Source organism: Leuciscus leuciscus (genome assembly GCF_965113295.1).
Source record: "Leuciscus leuciscus genome assembly, chromosome: 10".
NCBI lineage: Eukaryota > Metazoa > Chordata > Actinopteri > Cypriniformes > Leuciscidae > Leuciscus > Leuciscus leuciscus.
Window position 1 is genome coordinate 16,699,408 of NC_138734.1, and position 25,563 is coordinate 16,724,970.

The 25,563-nt window shown below is 35.7% G+C and overlaps 2 protein-coding genes and 1 long non-coding RNA gene across 4 annotated transcripts in view; 2 read left to right on the plus strand and 1 right to left on the minus strand.

Moving 5' to 3' along the window:
• Nucleotides 1-3,436, plus strand: part of drc4 (dynein regulatory complex subunit 4) — a 38,553-nt gene extending 35,117 nt beyond the window's left edge. For both annotated transcript variants that reach the window (XM_082183023.1, XM_082183022.1), the window contains exon 11: nt 3,223-3,436. In XM_082183023.1, the coding sequence (XP_082039149.1) occupies nt 3,223-3,372 (150 nt within the window). In that variant the 3' untranslated portion in view covers nt 3,373-3,436. The remainder of the gene's footprint in view (nt 1-3,222) is intronic.
• A 6,504-nt stretch (nt 3,437-9,940) lies between these two features.
• Nucleotides 9,941-24,753, plus strand: mvda (mevalonate (diphospho) decarboxylase a). The gene is made up of 11 exons (XM_082183043.1): nt 9,941-10,020; nt 10,388-10,467; nt 11,082-11,152; nt 11,279-11,393; nt 11,484-11,630; nt 11,706-11,905; nt 13,733-13,807; nt 17,902-18,120; nt 23,975-24,090; nt 24,215-24,323; nt 24,519-24,753. The coding sequence occupies exons 1-11, from the start codon at nt 9,956-9,958 to the stop codon at nt 24,606-24,608; spliced, it is 1,287 nt and encodes a 428-aa protein (XP_082039169.1). The 5' UTR covers nt 9,941-9,955; the 3' UTR covers nt 24,609-24,753.
• LOC309508616 lies at nt 21,313-23,936 on the minus strand. Its single transcript, XR_014209607.1, has 2 exons — nt 23,833-23,936; nt 21,313-23,740 (listed from the first exon to the last, which is right to left on the minus strand). It is a non-coding gene; the product is annotated as an uncharacterized lncRNA (long non-coding RNA).
• Nucleotides 24,754-25,563: the final 810 nt, after the last annotated feature.

Here is a 25,563-nt window from a genome sequence, read left to right on the forward strand (position 1 = left end):
CGTTGGGGAAGCTACTCTGAACCTGTAGCTTGACAAGCTACTCATACTTCTGAAAAAGTAGATAGCCACACTGGAAGTTACTATCAAAAAGTAGCTAGCTACATTTAAATTACTTTCTTTCTTTTTTTACAATGGCATTGTGTATTACAAATAACTGAATAATTGTTAATGAAAAATGTCATAGTAAAAGATTTGGGGTTTAAAACAATGTAATGAAATACAATTATGATTTAAAAGAGTAGCCTATTTTATTTTGTAAACTATCTAAAGACGCACACAATACTCAAATATAGCCTATATCTCAAACTGACTGTCAAAGTGCAAAATTGCTACAAATGTAACCAATGCAAGAACAAAATGTATGTCAGTAGTCAAAAATGCAGGTTTAAATGCAGCACATGCACTTTTGTATGTAACTTAAAGATTTAAGATTAAAACGCTGTCTAATGATGATAATAAAAAGAAGTATTAAAAGCACAATAATACGTGCAAGAGACAGATTACATTTTCCCCAAAGATGTTTAGATGTCCTGTTTTGTATTACTATAAATAAATTATAACTGTTAAATATGTTTCCATGTGTCACTCTTCACATTTCCTGGTAGTTCATGTAGCAAATGGCTGATTCAGTTGTTTAAAAAACATAAAGTGCTTCATGCTGGGTCTTAAATAAAATGTCCTGCTTTTTTTCACTCGCACAATCACATACCTGGCTATATGCTATATAAGCCAGCATTGGCGCCGTTCATAGACTTTTTATGATAAAGCACCTGTTGTGTCGCTGCTGTACTGTTGCTTACATTAACAGCCGTGTACAATCCATGCGTCTATTTCAGCTTGTCTTATGTTCCCCTGCATGTTGGGCAATGAAGTCAAATTTTTTTTTCATGACTAAGCCTTTCAAGTGAAGGAATGCAATAGTCTCAATGGCAGAGTCTTTTTCTCCCTTGCTGCAGAGCAGAGGGCAAAAGTAAAATAATGACAAATGTTTTTGAAACAAAAAAGCTTGTTGAATTGCACTATTTGAAAAAAATATGCATTGCATTAACCCTGCTTGCATTTTAATGCATTGAATTTTTAGGGCTTGCATTTTTATGGGCTGAATTCAACATGGTTGTATATTTAAGCTGTGAATATTTCAATTCAAAACATTTCACACACATTTTCATTATTAAAAATTCAATGATCCATATTCAACTTTCAGATTTCACTTCCAAAATATTCATTCTGTTTAAAAATACAACCTATAATATTCGACAGGCAATTTTTGTGCCATTTTATTTCGCTTTACAAATTCACTTCCACAAATTCAGTGGTTCAAATTCGTCAGAAAATTCAACATTTGACATCCGTGAACGGCAGGAATATCAGCAGATTGCCGATTGATAATCTCCATAGCTGTAAGTCGACCTCACCAGCAGGTGGTGCAAGCGGCTGTTGACGAAGACCAGAGCAACGGGTAGAGAGAGTCATTCATTCATAAAAACAGATTTACAGAAATTGAGCAAGTGGTAAGTATTTGTGATGATTATCTACTGATATTCCTGGCGTTCCCGGATGTCAAATGTTGAATTTTCTGTCGGTGGCCTTGTATACAACGCCTAGTGCCCATTCACCTGCTCGAAAAACGAAGCCCCATTTTACAGCTGCAAATTGAAATGCATGTCACAGCATGCCGCTCACTTACACAGTGACAGCATAATGTCAGCCTCAGACATCATGCCCATATGGACCGTTGGCTGAATGTCTGGTGCATAAGGCAAACAAAACGGGAAACAAATCTGATTGGTTGAATTCTACAGGATTTATTTTCAAGAAACATGCTAACTTTGAATTATTTTATAGTTTAGGTATTTTGAGTTTGCATGCTACACCTTTGGTGGATGTGAAATTGTACAGTAAATGTGCTGTGCCCGTCATCCATTATTTTCACCACTTAATCAAGCCACTCTTTTTCTTAAAACATGATGATGTTTTATTTCCCATGTCTTTGCATTTGCTTTGCCTCTCGTATTGAGCTATTTTGTCCATGGCCATTTAAGTATTCCAACAGCGACTGATTTGGCTCACATCATTCTCTTTCTATGAAACCTATAAACCGCTTCTAACGTCTAACTGGTTCTAACTCTATAGCGGTTGACCAGAACACTGCAATCTAGTAAAAGTGTAATAATTGCAATCAAAGGGCTTTCCCTTATCATTTTGCATCTGTCCTCTGTGCAACAATTTTTTCACGCAAGCAGTTCCCCATAGCGTCAGCTCTGAAGCTGAACCAATATTAAGAGGGAACATCTCCGGTTACTGACATAACCTCGGTTCCCTGAGTTTAGGGAATGAGACACTGCGATCATGCCGTGTTACTCATGCTCATGTTTTTTTCGTGAGTTGCTTTTTTAGATGACAGATTCTGAGGTAATGTCGTTCAGCACTGCCTTATATAGAGCCTGCCCTTAACTTGAGCACTTGAAGGCCATTTGCCATTGCAGTGCTTGGGCGTTATTCCAGTCAGACTTTTCCCAATAGCATAACCTCTCACGCAATGTCTCGTTCCTTCATCTCAGGGAACCAAGGTTATATAAAATATAAAAGATTAGCAGAGTTCACACTACAACTATAACGATATCGGCACAGGCAAATAATATCGTTGGAATCACTTTCGGAATGTTTTTTTTCCAGCTGATGAATGATAAAAACTTTGAGAGCCAATCAGAATCCATCCTGCTTTATTGAACTCGAGCATTTAAAGTGGCAGACGACAAAACTGCACAGCACGTGCATAGAATAAACAACGATATTGTGCACTGGTGTGGTTGATGATATACAGTAGTTATCTTTTATAGTTATCGTTCTTGGTGTGAACGGGCCTTTAGACCCTATATGGTGCCTCAAATGTTCCTGTCCAATGCATGCTATGTCAATGACACAAAATTAAACAGTTTGACCATTTTTGACACTTCCATTTTCTGCTGTATCAGATCTGTTGACAGGAAATTCACAATTAACCCACAATCGATGTGTGTGTGTGTGTGTGTGTGAATTGGTCTCAAACTGTAATAAAAATGTTAGAATAACAAGACGGGAACCTAATTTGTCTATGAGAATGGATGTTGAAATGAAAGTTTAATCACTGAAATCTGACTAGATGTTGATTGTGACAAAGACAAACTACCTAGTTAAAAAATATCTGTAGTTTTAAGTGTAGTTGTCTGTTTCTGTCCACAGGCCTATAATGACTTGCTGAAGACTTCTGAAGCAAAGCTACGGGCATTTGGGATCCCTGTGGAAGAACTCGGCTTTAAGCCACTCGAAAGCAGTGTTGCTGGACAGAGTCTTGGTCAGGGCCCTGCTGCCCTCATTTCTGCTCCAAATTAGCAAGAAAGGAAAAAACATATTTTATCTTGATAAAATAAAATGATCAAATGTTATTCAGATCAAATGTTTTGTAGGATTTTTTTTTGGTAACACTTTTTATTACTGTATCCTTGTTATTTATGTTACATGTAGTAATAGCATATTTAAACCCTAAACCAAACCCTTATCCTAACCCTAACTCTAATAGTAAGTACATGTAGTTAATTAATATTACTCTGTACTTATATGTATAATACACTGTAACAAGGACATCTTTTATTTTTATTTGTTGATATATATCAAGAAGTATTCTACAATGGCCTTAAAGTAATAGTTCACCCAAAATCAATATTCAGTTTTTTTATCCTCAGAGAAAAAGGTGAAATTTTAGAGAAGGGTAAGATCAATATAATATAATATAATATATAATGCTGACAATCGATTAAAAAAATGTACTTATTAATCACACATTTTTCTGATAATCATGATTGATTATCGCACCTAACATTAAAGTTTTTAATATTTTTTAATATTGTAATACGTTCACATGGATTGAAGCTCCAATATAATGTAGAAACAACATAAAGACAGTATTTTTTTTATATTTGTTTAATGGAATATTTTTACTAAGCACTATGAATGAAGTCCAATATAACCGATACCAATACTGATACTGATTTCTCTTTTAAATATATTTTTTTCTCAATTTTAGCCATTAATTATAGCCATTCAACAATTACAGTATAATTGAAAGCTATCAATTTGAACATAATAGGCTTAAAATTATAAAAAATATAACAACTTTTAATTTAAGTGAATTTAAAACAATCTTCACATAAACTCATTGTAATAAATGTCACATTTAGCTGTGCCTTTAATATATCAGGGCTCAATGCTAAGATTCTTTTCTACAGGCCCAGTCGGGCTGGTTCAGATTTTTACCTGCACTGCTAAAATGCACAAAGAAGTTATTGTTTTAATTGTTTTTGACACATGTAACCTTGTAAACAGTGCTTTAAGATTTTTAAGTAGGTCTAAGACCTCATTATGGCCTATACATTTTGGTATAATGTAAAAAAAAAAAAAATACTCAAAGCAGTGCTCTTTGATACTCAAAGTGATAACAACGATGACAGTGCTGCTCAACACTGCTGCTGGGAGAACACCTTTGGATATTAAAGAGGAAGAAGAAGAGGTTGTAAAATAAAATGAAAGTAAATTATTAAGGTTATTTTCTCTCATTTGACCATATTAGGTGGGTATTTTGAACTCAGCGTCTCTTTGAACTCTTTTCTTATAGGATAGATGGAAGGAAACTGGGATGAATTTAAAAGTTAGATATAAACACAAAGGGAACAATGGTAACACTTTCCCAACATTTGCATTACATTACAACATTACATTTACTCTTGTAAATCAGTCAGTTAACTGAGTTGGAGCCTAATTCAAACCTTATAACATTTCTTATTATAATTTGTTAAATACATGTGAAGAATTAATGGTTGGACGCCACAAATGTTCTGAATTTTCACACGGTCCCTTGTGTACGGTAAATACTTATTTGCAGCTGTATCATACAAATAAATAGTTACAAAATCATACATTGTGATTTCTGGATTTTTTTTTTTTAGATTATGTCTCTCACAGTGGACATGCACCTACGATGACAATTTCAGACCCCTCCATGATTTCCAAGTGGGAGAACTTGCAAAATAGCAGGGTGTTCAAATACTTATTTTCCTCACTGTATATATATTTAGGTTCAGGGCTTCGGTAATTTTCGCATGGTTTTGATATTTATACTCAAGTTTTTCTAAACCTGTATGAGTTTCTTTGTTCTGTTAAACGAGTTCATATGATTATTGCTTGCTATTAAAGACATACTTTTATTCATAGAAATGCCCATCAGTGAACTTATTACATAAAAATGCTTTCAACATTTAATTATGCAACACTCTTTACAGAAAAATATCCCACAGTAATGGATAAACTCACAATATCATCATCAAGTGCTGTGCGAGGCACATTGGGCAACAAGTGTCCTCCAATGCAGAAATGCCCTGCAGAACCAATATTGAAAATAGTGATTTATCTTTTTCCATATTGTTAAAGCATTTTGTTTTCTCTTTTCAGCTTCATAAACTGTACTTGATGTCTGCCTTTATCAAAAAAGCATAAGTGCTCATCAGGTGTTTTGGTAAAGTACATATTCATTGCCATCCATTAGTTCTAGTCATGCAGTGACTTCATGATGCAATAGACAAATGCATATTTCTGCAAATATAGCAGATGTTTGTCCGAACAATTGAAGATAGTGAGAGTGTTCAGGAAAACCTTTTGAAAACAATCAATATTTCTTTTCAGTAAATTATTTTCAGTGCTGAAAGAATATTACAGAAATGACACACTGGACATTATTCTGAGTTTGTTACCTTTACCTTTAGATGGACTTAATGTCTTACATTTAGCTTCATTAAACCTTTTATTACAGTGGTCACTATAGTATACCATAACTACATCTATGGTATCATTATATCACTACCTCGTTAATGTAAATGTAATATACCCGTGAATGTATTTTATAGAAGCATTTTCTAGCTGACGTTTATAATCATTAACTATTTTAAGTTGCCTTTCATTTAGTTACAATAAAAGTGACCAATAATCACAAGGATATAATTAAAGTTGAGAATGTAAAATGTTGTGCTTACGTTTTTGCCTATTTGATCTTTAAAGTGAAGAAACAAATATATTTTCACATAACAAAGTTGAATCTCATCTCTTGGTTTGTAAAAATATTTATAAAAAATAACTTGGAATTTTTTTATTTATTTTTTTACGTTACTGTATGTGTCACTATAATATAGATTGCCCTTGTATCTGGATATTTTTTTTTATATATAATTAACAGATTTTTATTGTTGTCTTTAAACAGTTTGACATTAAATATTGGAATATGCTTTCAGAATTGTGTGCGTTAATTGTGGTTTTGTTACATTTATTTGAATATAATTGATATACCTTTGATATACTACACAATACATACACTATAAATGTTAGAAGCACTTTAGTACATGTAATTATCTTTAATTAAAATACTGCAAAACTACCCCTGCTATAGGCCATTGCTTAGAAAAAAAGTTTCTCTTTCAAATGATTATGTATCAGTCTAATCAAATAAGCAAATTTGTGTCATTGATCATGAGAACTCGTTTTTGGATGGTAACCACACAAAGGAGTCTTTTGTTTTTAAATGTGAGTTTTATAATTTAATTAGAAGGAATACATTTTTAACAGCCCAAATATTAAATTTTTAAGGTATCTATCCCTGCAGCCGGAACCAGAAGAGATATGTCATCATTTACCATAAATGGGCAAGTAAGTGTGACGCATCTGTTCAGCTGGGTTGTTATTGGTTGTGACTTTTTCACAGAACTCGCTGTGATTGGACAATCGTTTAACCCATATAAAACGGAGCTTCATGTTACAAAGTATGTTTTGGTGTTATTATTTCGCTAGTTATACATTAAGTTAACTATAAATTGTCTCTATCTATTCCATTGATAGAAAGACAGCGATATGTGGGTAATGTAGTTTAAAACGTTTAGTAATGAAACAATAAATGTTAAATAAATAATATCTTTAATGGACAACTGGATATCTAAATTTGTTCATTGTGCTAACCTTTATGACATATGAGGGACAGGCTGAAATGTGATATTTAACTGTGAGCACTTTAAAAAATAACCTTTATGCCAGCTTTCCATATATGTCTGAAAACTGTGCCCAACATTATTTATTAACCCCTTCCTCATCACCCCCAATTTTGGCAAGTGCTGCATACATGACATACCCAAAATAAAAAAAGGTTGCTGCTCAATTCTGATTGCTGCTTATATGCCTGACATCAGTAATGTCTATGCTTTAATTTGAAATGCAGTAGTACATGTACTAGAATGATCAACATGGATCATCTTCAATTATGCTTGAAGTGTTTATAGTAAGATAGCCCACTGCAGCCTCTTGTTATTCACATAGCTTCCCTTTATTTCACTGCAAACTGGCATACATGCAAGTATGTGCAACATTGTTGTCCCAAATATCATTAACCAGATCTACATTGTTGTGTCCTAAATAAAATAATCGTGGTAATTAATTATATAGTTGTTTTTAAATTATGAACTAAACTAAAGAAATAAGAAATAAAAAAAATTAAAATAAAATGTTCTATTTACTGTAGGCTACCAAACACCACTTTCAATTTACAATTTTCACCATACTTTATTAAACAACACTTTATTGGAGGACAAAGCATAACGTTGATAAAGTAGCATAAAGACAAATGAGATTCAAGATACATAAAAATGTGTCTTCAAAAATACATTAACATCATATTAATACATTCACAGCTGCTGAAGCCACACAAATGAGTGCCAGAGAATCATATTCAGTCACCTATGATACAAAAGACAGATTTGATATTGTGTTGGAAAATAATGATTCATTATCACAGCTAAACTGGTTTATTGCTCTTCCCTGTACATGTCTCTATCATGTTCATGTTTTTCTTCTTCGTCTAAACAGTTTGTGTTTAGACGAAGAACAGAAGATGTGATCACTGATGTGGTGTAGCTTTTTCTCAACCAGAGGAAGAAGTCTCAACATCCCATTGTCAGGTGTTCTCCAGTCCTGGTCTGAAAGTAAAACAAAAAAACACAAACAATTCAAATTAAGTTGTTTAAGAAGACCAAGAAGACAGGTTTACAGTTTGAAAATTTGCATTTGTGAATGTAAAATTTGCTTAGGAAAATAATTAAATTAATAACAAAACCAAAAACCAAATATAATGTTTCTCATATGTATTGAGAAGCCTGGCCAAATCTTACACTTGACAAATACATCAGTGTCATTCCAAAGCTTCTGAGTGTAGTGACCCGACCAAAATAAGTGAACCACTGTTTCATCAGAATTCAAACAAAAAGAGTATACTAGCTCAATGTCAGACTTAAATCTTTGTATACATTTTTTTAACAGGATAGAACCTGTGTATGAGCTTAAATGAGATTTCTTTCACTTTATTTGTGAGAAAGAATTTCTGCTGTAAAGACCAGGGCCCGTATTCATAAAGATTCTAAGAATCCTCTAAGAAAACTCTTAATTTAGCTTAAAAACTTTTACGTAGGAGTCTTAGCTTAAAAGCGATTCAGGACCGATCTTAGAGCAACTCTGAGTAAGGAAAAGACAAAAACTTTCATCTTAGTAAGGAGGCGGGGTTGACCCCGTTGCTATGTATGACACAATCTTTTGAAGACTATGATTGGTTGGTTGTCCAAGAAAAAAAAAAAGTGATTTTAAGTATAGGGTCTATTCTAAGCCTTCACTTTGAAATTACATGCGTAATTTTTCCTATTTGACCGTTCACACACACACACACACACACACACACACACACACACACACACACATTATATATGTGTATATAAATCCTTTTTTTTTTATTTACCATGCTGTTAATTTCCTATAAGGTATTTGATTGGAAAGAGTGGAACAATTTTTATCATTCTAAGCCAATTACACTGATTGCTGGCATGTCTATTTAAGTGGTGGTTTGAATGTTGGTTTTAATGTATCAAACATGGAATCTTCCCAGTTGCCAAATATCGTAATGTAGTGATTACTTTCATTTCTGGCGCTATGGCATTTCTGCGCTGTGTCGGAGATGTTAGCGTGTCTCTAATAAGATCAGTCACAAACATGATCCCTGCACGATCTTATCTAGTCTTATTAACTCACTGTTATTCATTGTCTGCAACACATTTCTTCTCCCTCTTCGTCTTTCTGCCATTTTCTCCTCTGCTAAAGAAACTCTTAAGCCTCCTAAAAGTCCTCGTCCGTGCTCCTAACAATTTTGACCTTAAGACCTCTTTTAAGGGTTAAGATGCTTTCTGAATTACTTTTTTCTTTACTAGGATTTTTTCTTTAATTTTAAGAGTAAACGCCCACATTTCTAAGAATTTTCTTAGAATTTTGTCACTAGGAGCTACTCTTTGCATTAAGATTCTTTATGAATACGGGCCCTGATTTTTTTCCAATTAAGGTTTGGCTGAGCGTAGCCTACTGCGCAGCCTCAAACTGAGCTTGACGACGTAGATGTGATGTGAGCAACCTGTCTGACAATTGTAAGTCTTCTAGTAGCTGTGCCAAGGAAAATCTGAATCATTCCCTTCCGAATCTTGCAGAGACGGAGAGCTTGAGTAGGAGCTGTCCATGAGCTAGGAGCAGGAGCAACTTTATGAGTCTCTATGGGCTTCTCCCTTGACTTTATCGGACTTTATGCCTCCACGTCCCCCGATTGCCTGCGAGCTTCTCCTCCTGTCTATACGGTAATTGATCTATTGTGCGACAGAGAGTCGCGTTGTTATGACGTAATCGTTAGCCTATTTTTTTTTTACAAAAACTGCTTATACGGTGCCATAACGTAAGATACAAGGTAATGGAGCCTTTTATACATTGCCGTGTTTCTTTAGAAATAAACAATGGATAAATAGAGTCTTTAAACCCCTCAGATGTAAAGTTATTCGCTGTCAAAGTGACGCCAAAATGAATGGGAGTCAATGGCATGCTAACAGCAGGTGATGGCTTGCTAACCAATGTCGGCACCCGGGGAAGGTACGCTTTCCGGGTGCTGGATTACCCATAGATATTATGGATATCTGTATACACTATAAACATAGATATGCGCTGGTGACACTGAGCATGCGCGGAGGATCTGGCTTTCTATTCGACAAATCCGCTATCTGTGCGTGAACCATGGTCCGATCCCAATCATTGGTTCACTTAATATAGGGTTGTACGGTGATCTCTCTAATTGGTCAAATACGAATTCTCGTGTTCAGCGCGACCCAATCCAAATTCATTGTTGTTCATTTGCGTTCTGTTTTAAACTGTCAAGCAGTAGCCGGTCTCCAGTGCACGTTGTATGTGTAAATAATTCACTTTTGTTAAATCATCTGTTTGTCAATTTTTTTACATTTAGAAATATGCTGGAAAGCAGTCACCAAAATCTTGCTATGGTCACCTGCACGGCACCAGTGAACATTGCGGTCGTCAAATACTGTAAGTGTACTATGTCTTTCAAACATAATGGATTCATTTGTGATTATTGTAAGATTTTTTTTATCCTTACTGTGTTCTTTTTATTTTCATATTTGTTTATATATATATACCACAGACAGGGTTTAAGATTAAGCCAGGATTAGGCTTTAGTTCAATCAGGTAATTTAAGTATCTTTAATAATGTTCCTTAGAAAAATACCTTACTGGTGTGCATCTTGAGACAAAACATTGGCACTGACATATTTTAAGAAATGGCAGTGCAAGTTGCTTTCATTTAAAACAGCTCAAAGACTAGGTTTAAGCCTTGTCTGTGAAACCGGGGGTAAGTGTCCCCAACTAAGCAAGCCAAAGGCGACAGTGGTGAGAAACCATAAATCTCCAAAGCTCCAGCTGATTAGAAGGCATTGAGCAAAAATGAAGAAAAAAGAATTTTAGTGAAGAGAAAAATTGATACATAATACTATGCAGTGACAGTCACACATTTGTAAGTGTGAATTAAGTGACCAAATACTTTTTGGGGGAAACTGTATACATCATCTGTAAATATTTATAATATTGGACATGTTCTAGTCAGAGTTTTGTTGAGTTATTATTACTTATTGCCATTGAATCAGGGGGGAAACGCAATGAAGATCTCATTCTGCCAATCAATTCATCCCTCAGTGTGACACTGCATCAGGAACAGGTGACTGATAGTCCCCATATTATTAGCCCTGTCAACATTGGTTGCTTTACCACAATGCATTTTAAGAGCTCCAGATTTTTTGCTGTAACAGCAAGGTTGCCATTATATACTATAATTATTTCTCAGCTGAAAACAACTACAACAATTGCATGCAGCAGAAGTTTCCAGCAAGACCGCATCTGGCTGAATGGCAAGGAGGAGGATATCAGCTGCCCCAGGTTGCAGTCATGTCTGCAGGAAAGTACGTCCCTGACTTTCAGAACATTAACATTATTAAGCACTGTATGACAGGAGCTGTCATTGTGATATTAAACTCATTTTAATTCACCAGTTCGAAGGTTAGCTCGCAAGAGACGGAATACTGGTGATCCAACTTCTGACATCAGCATAGTGTCCCATAAGGTCCATATCTGCTCTGTGAATAATTTCCCCACTGCTGCTGGCTTGGCATCCTCTGCAGCAGGCTATGCCTGTCTGGGTAAGTAAAAAAAGAAATGACATAAAATGAGACTCTGTGCTCCTGATGCTGATGTGAAAACTCGGGTTGTTTTAGTGTACACACTGTCACAGTTGTTCGGTGTGGAGGGTGAGCTGTCTACAGTGGCGCGACAGGGCTCTGGCAGTGCATGCAGGAGTTTGTACGGTGGCTTTGTCCAGTGGAAGATGGGGGAACGGTCAGATGGGAAAGACAGTATCGCTGAACAAGTGGAATCTGAGTCGTACTGGCCGGAGCTCAGAGTATTGATCCTAGTGGTGAGTGTGTGGATTTAACCCTTAGAATGGCAGCAGCATACATAAAATGTGGATAAAATTATTATTATTATTATTTTTTTTTAAGTTAGTTGTATCTACCAGGATGCATATCAATTGGGGTTAAAAGTAAAAAAAAATAAGATTTTATTAAATATTTGAACCCTCTGCTCTTAAAAACATTAGTGTGTTGTCAGCAATTTTTATAATATTTAAAATGGTACCATGGTATAAATATATTTGGTAATACTATGAATGGGCATGTGTTCTTGAAAGTAGCACCAATGATCGATTCAGAAAGCAATGATGGGTTATGATCAATGAGTGGCTTTACTAAATTTGTAATTACGTATACACACAGTCACTTGAATCTGGCTCTCAAAACACAGGATGCATTCCTTTCCAATAGTTAGACAATGCATAACCGAATAGAACAGAGCACATGGTTTTGAGAGAGATTCTTTATATTATATTAAAAAACCCACTAGCCACAGTTAATACACAGTCAAGGCAACTGGGATGAATATGGCGGTGTGCTTAAGATAATTACAATAATTTGCAGGAAGAGCAGAAATATCGCTTCTGAGTTGGTCAGCAAGTCCATTATCCTTTTGTACTTTGTAATAGGATATCTGTCACATGTACATAGACCAACAATTTAAACATTGCTGAGCATTAGTGTATCCGGGAAGTTTTTATACGAAGTGTCTGTGTTCTTCAGGATGCAAAAACGGGTTTAGTGACTGAAAAATCACACACTTTACGAGGAATATGAGTCTAAAATGTCTTAAGTAATCAGGCACAAGTAGTCAACAAAAGTGGTGTGTATTTTATCATCTCTTGACTTCACATTCACTACATCAGTGTATCACTGCATGTTAACAAAGCACTAAAAAGTTGCAACGGTTACTCCCAAATACTTTTCAATTTTATTCTCAACACACACAATGTTGTGAACAAAATGTTCATGGTTATTTTAGCAGTTGTATTAAAACATCAGATGTACTTCGCTGGATCTACTTTTTTCCAAAGCAAATCATGTCTTTAACATGTATATGTTTGAACTTTTTCCATTTTTTCCACTGACTGAACAACTTTGACTGTTAAAGTTTAAACCTTTGTAGTTGTGCAATGATTTTTATTATTTTTTTACTTAATTTTTTGTAAAAATTTTCAGAACAAAGACAAACATTAACAAAGAAGTCAACACAGCTTCATGGGTATTTGCATGGAAATTATTTCAAAATGTAACATAAAAAAAAATAAAAAAAATCCACAATCAGCTATTACATGTGTGATAGGAATATTTATATGCATACATTTATCTCCCTTCTCTCTGTTTTGATATATGTGTAGTCCATTTCCCCCAGTGTTTTTCAAAAGTCTCTTCCTGTAGTCTTAACTTGAATGTCAGTCTTTCCATTTAATAAATTTCTGTGACAATTTGTTCCAATTGAGTTTGTGTTTGTGCAATGATTAACTCACAGTTAAGTAGGCAGTTGTGCTGTCTGGGACAAAAAAATAAATAATCATTAGCATTTACACTATAAATGTGATGGAATCCCATGAATTTCTAAGTGCATTTACACTTGCTCAACTCACTTGTTTTTACTGGTCAGATCATGAAAAGACATAAATGCTCTGCAAGATGCATTGAGAGGTCTCACACCACCTCCGAATGTAGTGAAAAGCTCACTGGTGACCAGTTACAGCATTTTTAAAACACACACTTTCCCTCAACAGATATAAACAATTTACTCTGAGATCTTGGAAAATGTCTATTTGTCAGCTACTCATTTCTGTATCTGATATGAATATGTTTTCTCTCAGGTGAGTGCTGAGCAGAAGTCTGTTGGGAGCACGTCTGGAATGCACACTAGTGTGGAAACAAGTCAACTTCTGAAGGTACAAATGATTCATCATTTCTGTTTGTCCTTACTGGGGGGTGTATTTTAGCAATATAACACAAGCAAGAGTGTTGTTGTTCTGAATATCTGCACAGGTAATCAGCGGCCCTGATTTTCTGATTACAAGTAGGAAAAAAACTGAAAGTTAATGTTGATTAACTTACCTTTTAGACACAAGTTGCCAGTTACTCTGTGTATTTTTGCTCCGTCAACGAAAAATTCCAAACAAACTCCAAAAATCACAAATAATGTTTTGTTACTGAATGAATCAGTGGGCTTGTCCCAATACCCACACGTATTTTGTAAAACTGCTTTTTATCATTTAATGAGAAGCACCACAATTAAATTGTGCTGTCTGTTACATACACTGTCACATTTAACCAAATTTATTTTAAAGTGCAAAGCATTGAAAAGCAAAATATGTTTTATTTTATTTATTAATATAGCGCCTTTCAAGAACCCAAGGACACTTTACATAATTTTGAAAAATAACTCCTATAATACAGATATAATCAGGGAACAACGAATTTAACAGATAGTCAGACAGAGATCATATAACATAACACAAGATAGTAGCCGAAATAAGTAAGGATCTGACAGTGAAAGAAAACATCTGTTAACAAAACATAAGTAAATGTTAGTCTTGACGGTCTAGAGCAGGGTTCTTCAAATCCGGTCCTGGAGGGCCACTGTCATGCAGAGTTTAGATCCGATCCTGAGCAAACTCACCTATCTGCAATTTTCTTGATCAGGGTTGGAATTAAACTTTGCAGGACAATGGCCCTCCAGGACCGGATTTGAGGAACCCTGGTCTAGAGTAAGGAGACAACCGCTTGTTCCAAAGCTTAGGAGCTGATATGCTGAATGTCCTATCTCCAACAGTTGATAGTTTGAACTTGGGTAGTACAATCAAATTCTCAGAACTTGATCTAAGAGTATGGGTAGGAACATAAGGATGTATTAACCATGTGCTAAACCATGGCAAGCCTTAGAAACTAGGACAAGTATTTTAAACTAAATGCTATACACAATAGGGAGCCAGTGCTGTTGCTGAAGGATGGGAGTGATGTGAGCTGATTTTTTGTTCAATGTAAGGGCATGAGCAGCTGAGTTTTAAACTAGTTAAAGGCATTCTATGTATTTTTTCGCCACTAGAGGTTGTTTATTCAAAACAAAGGCGTAGCTTGATGACGCCTTGATTTCGCGGAATCATGGCAGTTGTTGTCTTCACCACTGCAGCCGGTGAAGAATACGACGGGACTCGGGCAGAAATCATATTCATGTATGACCGGTAATGTGTTAAAGATTTATTAACGTTACGAAAGCCGTTGGAGCAGAACGAGGCCGCTTCTGCTTCTTCCGGTCATGCATATGTGGGGTAACGCAGCGCTGTTTTATCATATTAGATACATTTGAGTGTGATGAAAGTTGTTATAATGCTACTCAGGCGGCTACTATGAGACACTTGTTGCACACTGCTGTGAGCTAGATCGATATTAAAATATGGTACTCGCTGTAAATCAAGAAAACGAGATTTAAACAAAAAGACTAACTACATGCATACCGCGCCCAAGCCCAACTGAACCGAACCGTGCTCTGGCCCTCCTCTTTCAAAGGGACCAGGGACTGTTCAGTGAGCCACTTCCGGGAGCGGTTTTGCAAAACTGCAATGGAAACAGTTTTTGCACATTTACAGATCACCTGCCGTAGACGGCGCAGTATGTTTGGACAGAAGACGAGACAGAGTTCTTTATTAAACTCATAAATAACTAATTATTTCAGCGGTCTTGCCCTGAAATAGCTTTGCTCTTTCATCTGCATTGGCTCAAATAGGAAGTATAAGCCCCATAAGATTGGTACAGTAAAATATAAGACGAATGCCGGGTCCAATATAATGATGTGTTCAAGCCATGTCGTAATTACTGTAATGATTCTGAATTGAACTTGTAATTACAACGTGTAAACTCATATTTTTCGAGAGCTACAACTTGTACCACCTGACCACTGCAGATTTAAGGTGTGTTCGACACAGTGTATGACATCAAAGTACCATGAGAGTGATTCGAAAGCACACAGAGATTTGTTTATAGTAATTACGACATGGCGTGAACGCAGCATGATACGCTTCCGTTTTCTTTTTCAATTGTTTACAACACATTACCGACTGTGTTTACAAGGAAACTCGCAGAGACAGACATTTAGAATTTTTGCGTGCACGTCCATTAATTTGCAAATCTCATTTTATTTGTAATTTGTTTATTTGTATTATTAATTTGATAATTTTTTGTGAATTTCTTTTCATTTATTTGTAAATCTCAGTCTATTTATTTTGAATAAAAATAATCCCATAGTTCACAGGGGTTTGAGGTGCTTGAACGTCATGAACAGCCGCCGTCACAGGTGAGAGCGAAAGTTTATAAATAATAGGTTAGGAACAGTCCAAAAATGTCTTTGACGATTATTTGAAAATTATAGATAAAAAAATAGGAAAACACAGATGATGACGTTGAAGGTGGTGGTGGTTATGATAATGATGATGATCCATTTAATCCACACATATAATCTAAACATCGCCTTACACGAGTCAAGACAACAGCACTTTAAAGTAGCAGGAAACACTCATCCAAACATCCAGCGAGGCAGACCGGTGGAAGATCAACGATTAACCATAAAACAAACTGACAAGCGACTTGCAAGCAATTAACAAATAATCAACAAAACAACAATAGCTATGTTTCCACCCAAAGTTGCAAATTTAACGCATGCGCAAAAATGGAATATCACAAAAAACATTTGCGAATAAAGAACCGTTTCCATCCAGTGAGCCAAAGAGAACAAAATCGTCACTTCCTGATAAACTGCCGCTAAATATCACTAAGAAATATCACAGTAAGAAATAAGTTGCTGCAGAAAGAGAAGTCACTGTATATAATAATTTCATTATAATAAATGACTTGCGCCCCAGAGCATGCAGACTGAACACAGTAAAGTGATCTTGCTTTCACAAGCGGATGCCTACTGTTTGGAAACACAGTCGTGTAAGACAGTTCTGGGAGGTAATTATACCCAACCACTTTGACAACAGACTTTACTCAGGCATTTCAGAACAACCAAAACAGCATTTCAGATGCTGTGCAGCGAGATCAATCTGCTAGTTGGTCCAGTTATGCCGTCCCATCGCATAGACGATGATGCGCATCAAGGAATTTATTCAGTAAATGTGTTTCTATCGTAGTTTATGTAGTTTATCGTAGTTTCTTATCAGTTAAAATAATTATCCGACTCAATTGAGCGCATACGTTTTTTTATTCACATTTTTTGAATTTATGTGCATTTTGGTGTTTCCATCCAGTGTTTTTTTTTTTTTTATGCAATATTCCAAAATGTGCATACAAATAGGTGGATGGAAATAGCTAATGAGAAGCAACATATTGTGCACAGCGTACTCTCACCGGAAGTCCTTAAAAGAAAAATGTGTAAATAAAGCTATGTAAAATCTTTACTTAAAGGTAGGGTAAGCAATTTCGGAAAGGCTTTGAAAGCATGAGATCCCATCCTCCCTTCAGAGCGCTCTCCAAAGCCATGCCACCTTCAAAACACATAAACGCTCACAGAAGAGTTTACAAAGCGTTTTCAAAACGAGAGACGCCAATAAATTACCTCATGTCTCAAAGCGCATAACTAATTGTAATTCGGACCCACTTGAACACTTGGGCCACATACAGGAAATAAGTCATGTATGTAGGCAAGTGGTCAAGTGCAAAGACCGCACGTGTGGGTATTGGGACAATTATTGAATGGATAATTCAGTGATTCACTCAAAAAGACTTGCATAATGATGTTAACCTGCAGAAGGAATCAATGAAAAATCCCCACCAATAATGCACAAATGATCAGTCTGTCTAGAACAAACAGAACAACAAGATCGAATTTAGTACTGTAACCAGCTGCTACAGTATACAACTTAAATTAGTTTGCAGTCTAAATTGACATCTGTTTTAATTTAGCAGTGGAATACAAGTTAAGGTAATTTAGGTTTGTTTTATTTGCATAAGTTAGGTATATTAGTTCACCTACTATACTCTTCCACAGTACCGGGCAGATGTTGTGGTGCCCTGTCGTATGGTGGAGATGATCAGGGTTATTCGCCAACGAGACTTCCCAGCATTTGGTGAGCTGACCATGAAAGACAGTAATCAGTTTCATGCCACCTGCCTGGACACCTACCCACCAATATTCTACCTGAACAACGTATCCCACCGAATCATCAGCCTTGTGCACCGCTACAACCAGTTCTATGGAGAGACCAGGGTGAGCACATTACAACTAAATATTCAGATATTTAATCTTAACCTTGCCAAACTTGCAAACTTGGACAAATCCAATGATTATTTCATTCTTGAAAGAGCTCATGATGTCAACCTAGTACCATGTAAACACAACTTTTGATTCCAGGCGGATGATGAAACCAACGTTCCTTTTAAAAGTTGAAAAAAGTCCTCTTGAAAGTTGAGTTAAATCAGCCAAACAGATCAACACTCACTAGAAAGTATTTCTGTGTGCAATATGCATCAGAGGGTCAGTGAATGGACTGTGGACATGACATCTGAGGTTGAGTCTACCTAAGGAGTCTTGCAACCTCTAGTAAAGACATCAAATGACCAAACACAGATGATGTTCATCTAGTTCTAAAACTAACTGTAAGGAGGTCGTAGTATAGTGTTAGATGCTGTCATCATACTGTCCAGGATAATGGATCCAGTTTCTTTACCAAATCTCATTAAAAGATATCTGTTTTTGTCTGATACCTAAATCCAGTTAACACTGATTTTGTCTGATATCCAAACTAGTCATCATCTAATTCTTCTATCAGCCCAAGAGGCAGACAGAGCAGGAATCAACGATGAAGTAATGGTAAAAATGCAGCAGAGTTTGTTGAATCATTTCTAGTTGTGCCTTTCTTGATGCTTTAAGAAAGACTTCGTCTGACCAGCCCAAATTGTGAAGGCTGCTTCACAACATACTTGTAAAGGCAACACAACATATTATTAAACATTAATAAAAACAAATCTATAAAATGAGTACATAAATCAAATAAGATATACGTGCTAGTTCAAAGGTCTTCAACCTGGGGTCTGCAGCAGTACTGCTGGGAGGCAAAAATTAAAACATGGGTAAAAAAACACAGTCAAATTTATATATAATATTTGGTTTTTAAAAGATTAATACATTCACAGCTTTAATAAAACCCACATCACGTGGATGTACAATATAGTCAATGAGATGTGATTGTTTTTGAAGACTGAGCGCTATAAAACTGTAAAACTCTATTGGCTAATAATTTATACAATTTAGCTCGCCAGAATGGATCGCTTTGCAATATCTACACACCCTGAGCACGCAATATTTTCACGCAACCTCCACCTCTTTAGAAACACCTGATGCAAATCCAGATGTGGTGGCTATTAAACCCACTCATGCCCGGTTCTACGGAGGTGTTAAGAACCCTCAAATGAAAGCAAGAGCACTCTGCAAGTTGATACTGTAATAAATAATATCACATTGTCGAAACAGATTTGGCAAACTCTCCAGTGCATATTTGTATTTTGGCTCTGGAGAATGTCAAATGTTTCTATTTACAATGTGTTTTTACAGCGGTGAGCAATTTAGCCAATCACAGACATGTTTGTTGATCTCTTGAACACAATGGCCAATTAGAGGTGTTTAAGTTAGAATCCACTCACCGCTCAAAACAAAGCTCAAAACATCCTCTCATTAACAAAGTGTAGACTCAAAGAGTGGTCTTGGGCTTATGAGGCTATATATAATCCATTGAATAAAACGTATGTTTTTCATGCAGCTTCAGGGACCCTTTACAGGGAAGAAAATGTTCTAGGACCCTGTCATATTATTAATAATAACATTGATTAAGCCAAATATCAATGTGGGTGAGAGTAATGAACATAATATGCTTGTTTTATTGGTGCAAACGTTTTTAATAATAGGCTTCAGCTCAATTTTATTATTTACCTTATTTTCCAGAAAATCAGTCACACCTGGTCAAACTTGGGTTTGAAAAAAAAAACCTGACATTTTATTATTAGATTCAGAAATGTTAAATACTGGTAAATAAAACTGGTAAATTGACACACTCTAAACACCATAGGGGGGACCAGGTATGGTTGTAACACCTTTAGCTTCAGCGTCTGTAACTCAATGAATTTTATACAAAGTACACACATTTGTTTACTACAAAAGGCACCCATTCAAACCTCTGTAAGAATATCACAGCCCTTATGAGTTGATGTCAAATACATGGTGTGCCTTTGTTACAATCTACCCCACTACCGGTAAGTTGTAACAATTAGACAAAAGAAGCAAAAACAGCAGCCACACCATGCAATAAACTTCAAAAACAATACAAAAGAACAATACAAAACAATGCCTCTTTCTGTGATTGACCACAGCTCAGGAGGATGTGCATGTGTAAGTTTAGTCTACTAGAACAAACTTCCTTAGCGGTATTTATGCTGAGTAATGAACACTCGACTGCAGTGTATTTGTGTAAAGAACGTGTAGATCTAATAAAAAACGATCTATGTGTGAATATTCTCAGAGTAACAATGTTGCAGCGTTTTTAACCCTAGAGTGTAGGCTTGGTGGACACATTTTACCCACACTTCCTTAGGCTTTGAGTTGCCAAATGGCTCCATATAGACACATAAAAGTTTTAATTGTCTAATGTCTCAGAATCCTCACCACTGGCTTTCAACATTGTCATCTCAACTGATCTGATTAACCTGCCCTTCTTTGAAACCTCACCAGTTCCTCTTTTTAAACACTGGCAGGCACACATCTATCTGCCCTCCACTGTCTAGGCATTCTGTAATATTATTTAAAAGAAACTGATCTTAGTTGTATGTAAGGGGATGGTTGTAACACTTTTTAAAGATGTGGTCACCCCTGTCAGCCAGTGTTTAGCTAGCCGTATTAGCTTATTGTTTGAAATGATCAGGTTAAAAATGCATCACATTTTAAGTGTGTGATGTGGGAAGGCCAAGTCTGCTAACCCATACTTGGAATTTGTCCTCTGCATTTAACCCATTCAAGTTAGTGCGCACACATTAGGAGCAGTTAGTAGTGAACCCACACACACTGCAAACCGTGGACTCAATGGGATCTGGGAGGAAGTGGGTAAATAATGAAAGGACTCCTAGCTTATCCCTGATTGGTGGTGTTACAACTCTCCCCATGTTACAACCATACCCGGTCTCCCCATAACATGTATTTTACTTCCCATCACTCTAAATCCTTTCAATTTAATGGTAGGCCTATTCAGAACAGAGAAAAAAAAGAAACGGTATAATAAAATAAAAATCCCAATATCCACGTAAAAAACCATCCTTCACATATGCAAAAAAAAAAATAGTTTGGAATAACACCACGGAGTGACACAGCCTACATATTGTACAACAGAAAAATGTAATTGAGTAACCGAATAACTTTTTTGTTTAGTCAAGTCACCTTTATTTATATAGCGCTTTTTACAATACAGATTGTTTCAAAGCAGCTTTACAGTGATAACAGGAAAATAATGCAACAAAGTTTGTTTCTAGAAGAAAATAGCATCATAGACCAGCTTAAGTAAGTTCAGTGATGGTTAATTTGTGTTGTAAAAAAGTTATTAATTTAGTTCATTTATTTATATATTTATATATATATATATATATATATATATATATATATATATAGCCGCTCTGGTGAAAACCGTGATGTCATCTTCCAGCTCAGTTCAGTTCTCATATAATGGTGTCAATGCAGGCAGATCAATAATATCGTTGAATATTAAATGTCCCTGAATAAGCAACCCAAAAGCCAAGGCGACGGTGGCAAGGAACCAAAACTCCATCAGGTGACAGAATGGAGAAAAAAAAACTCTTGGGATAAACCAGGCTCAGTCGGGGGGCCAGTTCCCCTCTTGCCAACAAACAAACAGTGTATGAGTTTAGTTGTCTTATAAGAGGCTGCAACGTCAAGTTAGCAATGTGAGAAGAACTAATATTGTTGTGTGTGTGTGCGTGAGACACCAGCGCGATCACTTGGATTCCTTATATCAGCGGAAACAAGTTAAAATACCCTGTCAGATAAAAGTAAGACATTCAAAATGGTAAAGGGTCTATTTTCATTTGTGAACCTTAAAAATAACAGTAAAACGTTGTACTTTTGTAAAAAAAAAGAAAAGAAAAAAAGAAAGAAAACAAACAAACACAATGCGCTTGCCATCTTGGTCTCCGTGAACTTTTTCCAGGTAACAAAAATGAACCAAAACTTAGCAGAGATTACTACCTACTTGTCACGCAGACACAAGAATATATAGAAACCTTGAAGTGCCTACTTTAAGTTTCTACACTTTGCTTTTTTGACGTTAAATGCATTATATAAGTCACTTTGGAATATAAATCGTTGCATGTCTTAGATGATAAAAACAAAACAAGACTTGTTGTCCGGATATACAGTATAGCAAATAATTTCATGGCCCCCCTGGCAATGGGTCACAGACCCCACTTTAAAAAACCCTGGCTTACCTTTATTTAAGCTTAGAGGACCGAAGGCCAATTACACGCTGCTCGTAAGTGACATCTTCATATGCGGGATGCACTCTCGAAATGGCAGTGATTGACAGAGTGATAACCATAGCACGGGACAAAAGTATGACATCAGAATACTGTAGATACGCATTAAGCCATGTAAATGCAGACATAAGATTAACAGAAAATTATAGGTATCAAAATATTTTAAAAAATTTATTCTATTCTATACTAATTGTAAAAGTAATGACTTTACAGACTCTCTCTGTACATATTCTTGTTATTGTGGACCCATTAGTTACACATTACATCTGCACTTTACTTGAGCACCCTCACTCACCAATTTCAGAAGCACCCTCATTGATTTGATCTCACAGTAAAATTAAAATGTTTATACACCTAAAGCTAAAGTTCAGGTAAATGTTTAATTGTCCATCTGACAGTAAAATTAAAATGTATGATTGCAAACCCATTAAAATAATTGTGATTAAAACAATCTAACAAACAACTAATGAATAGTGATTTTTACTGCAACATGTATGTTCGTTATGATACATAAATCTCAATTTTAACAATAAAAAAAAACATACAGACAATTAATCATGTGCAACGATAATGTGCATACCGTAATTCTAATCAACTGTTGGTTGTGGGTGTATGGTTGGTTTCTATTAATATTGAAGGCTATATGCTTAATATGTAGCTCTGTTTGACACATTTTGTATCGGGGGTCCCTGCTCCATGTCTCTATCGCCAGCTAAATCGTTAAATTAGTATACAGGTATAGCAAGTAATTTGAAGGAAACAAAGTAACAACACACATAAAGTACAACAGACATATGTTAGCTCTCTTGAAGCTGCACAAACAGGTTACTATTAAGAATCCTTAGATCCTTCAATAGGATAGTATGGAATGGTATGATATAATTTAGTATAGTGTAGTATATAGTTAATCTGTTGACTCTGATAGTGTGTGGAATGTATGGTTTTAAGATGAACCCTAGAGACGGTGCACTTTAAATACTATTTTGTACTGTATATACTATATAAAATACTAAGGGCCAGATTTACTAACAGCTTGCACCAGGTCAAACCTTTTGGCGTTAAAAATACTGTCAGGATTTATTAAAGACATGCAGTGCAAAAATAGCTCTAAAAAGGCGTGGACGGTTATTTTTGCGGCTGACCTTATTATGTATTTATAGGAGATTCCCTTTCAGATGCAAAATTTATGGGAGGAGAGTATTTAAATGAATCATGCAAGGTCATTGACTAAGGTTTGCCTAGGAAATGTATTAATATTTGCACCATTATTTAACGGGCAAATTCTTTTCTTTTTTTTTCTTAAACCAAATGCTAATTTGCGCTGCTTTTGGTAGATTGCGTTGTTCATTATGGAAATGATCCGGCTGTGTCTGTTTTGTTTTATTTGCACGTCGTCAGTAGGTAACGCTAATTTGCCCTCTTTAGTAAATCTGGCCCTATGTCTAATCTACATCTCTTTCTTTAAATCTCAGCATACTCCTTTGTTTTGATGTAAGTGGATTGATGTATTTGCACCTTTTGTCTTGTTTCAGGTGGCATATACCTTTGATGCTGGTCCTAATGCTGTTATTTACACCTTGCAAGAGCACGTACCAGAGTTTGTACAGGTGGTTCGTCATTTCTTTCCCTCAGAAGCCAATGGATCAGAGTAAGTTGCTAAAATCAAGCATGCTGTTAATATTTTTACTTTGACATATTAAAACAAACACTGCAGCTCTTCACAAAACAAAGCACTTCAAGTTATAACTCAACGCAGTAACTTTAATTTGCAGGTTTGTCAGAGGTCTTCCTGTATGTTCAGCTGACCTCTCTGAGGAGCTGAAGAGAGCCCTTAATATGGAGCCAACTCCAAAGGGCATACACTACATAATCAGCACTAAGGTAAGTATCTGGAAACTGCATTAACTGTAAGGCACGTTCATCTATTATCTAATAGTTCTTTAAAAAGAAATAAAATACCTTGTTTGTCTCACTATATTTATGTAACACTATACCCTTATTGAATTCTGTGTCAGTGCAAAATGGTGTTGTATGCATGACCTGTTTTATCATAATTGCTGCATAACCTGTTTTAAGGCTGGTCCTGGACCATGTGTGGTGGAGGATCCAAACCATCATTTGTTGGGTGTTGATGGGCTGCCCAAGAAGAATGCAGTTTCAGATTAACCTTAAAAATCCTTTTAGATCAAGAAAGAAAAAAAAGAAAAAGATTTTGCATAAATATATACTTTACTTTGTAAATATATTTTAATATAAATTGTTGTCTAAAGAGTACATTTACTCTAAATAAAAGAATGATTTTTAATGATGACATGATTTGTCTTTTTGTATGGTCTGCAAAAAGGGATTTTTATCTTTGTTTCTATTGATATATGAACACACTTCACTTGGATATATGCCACAAAAGGAAAGAAAAGAATATTGCAACTTTCTTTTCATGCTTCATGCTTGGGTGTGCTTTTCAATCGGAACACTGCATCCTAGTAAGGCTGCATATCTCAGCTGCCAAGTCACCACAATTCTTTGCACACATTCGGATCTCGAAAAAGAATCACCACAAAGGCCTCCTTTATCTGAGCCTATGCACCTAAATGTTTGACCAAAACAAAAAGCATTATTTGTGGGTAATTTTGGCAATATTGAATAAAATGTCAAAATGTATCACACTAGTGTGCTTTAATGTTTAGGAAGTTTGTTTTGAAATGCTTTTATCTTGTACTAAATGGTAAAAAAGTCACACCTGTGGTTTTCCCGGTCAAACAAATGTCCAGCCTACAAAATAGCATAGCAAATAATAAATATTCAGTCAAGATTCAATCTTTTTGTCAACTTGTTTTCTTTCAATTAGGACAGGTTTTGTATTTATTTTTTAAACTGACTGATTGTAGGCCTCATTGATCTAAGTCAGAAATGACCATCCATTTAAAATGAATGGGGGAGATCGAAAATAAGAGAAACACATGGGCGATGGGCCTGGTGAAATTTAGATTTAGATTAAGCCAGGATTAGTCTTTTAGTTCAATCAGGACATTTGTAGCTTTTATAAAAATGCCTTTAAAAAAAAACACTACTGTGCATCTTGAGACAAAACAACGGCACTGGCATATTTTAAGATATGGCA

Excerpts from the sequence above, each read along its gene's own strand:
- mvda (XM_082183043.1), top strand. The coding sequence starts at position 9,956 with ATGGGAGTCAATGGCATGCTAACAGCAGGTGATGGCTTGCTAACCAAT. Across the intron at positions 11,394-11,483 it reads GCAGTCATGTCTGCAGGAAA|TTCGAAGGTTAGCTCGCAAG; the intron begins GTACGTCCCTGA and ends TTAATTCACCAG. Across the intron at positions 18,121-23,974 it reads AGTTCTATGGAGAGACCAGG|GTGGCATATACCTTTGATGC; the intron begins GTGAGCACATTA and ends GTCTTGTTTCAG.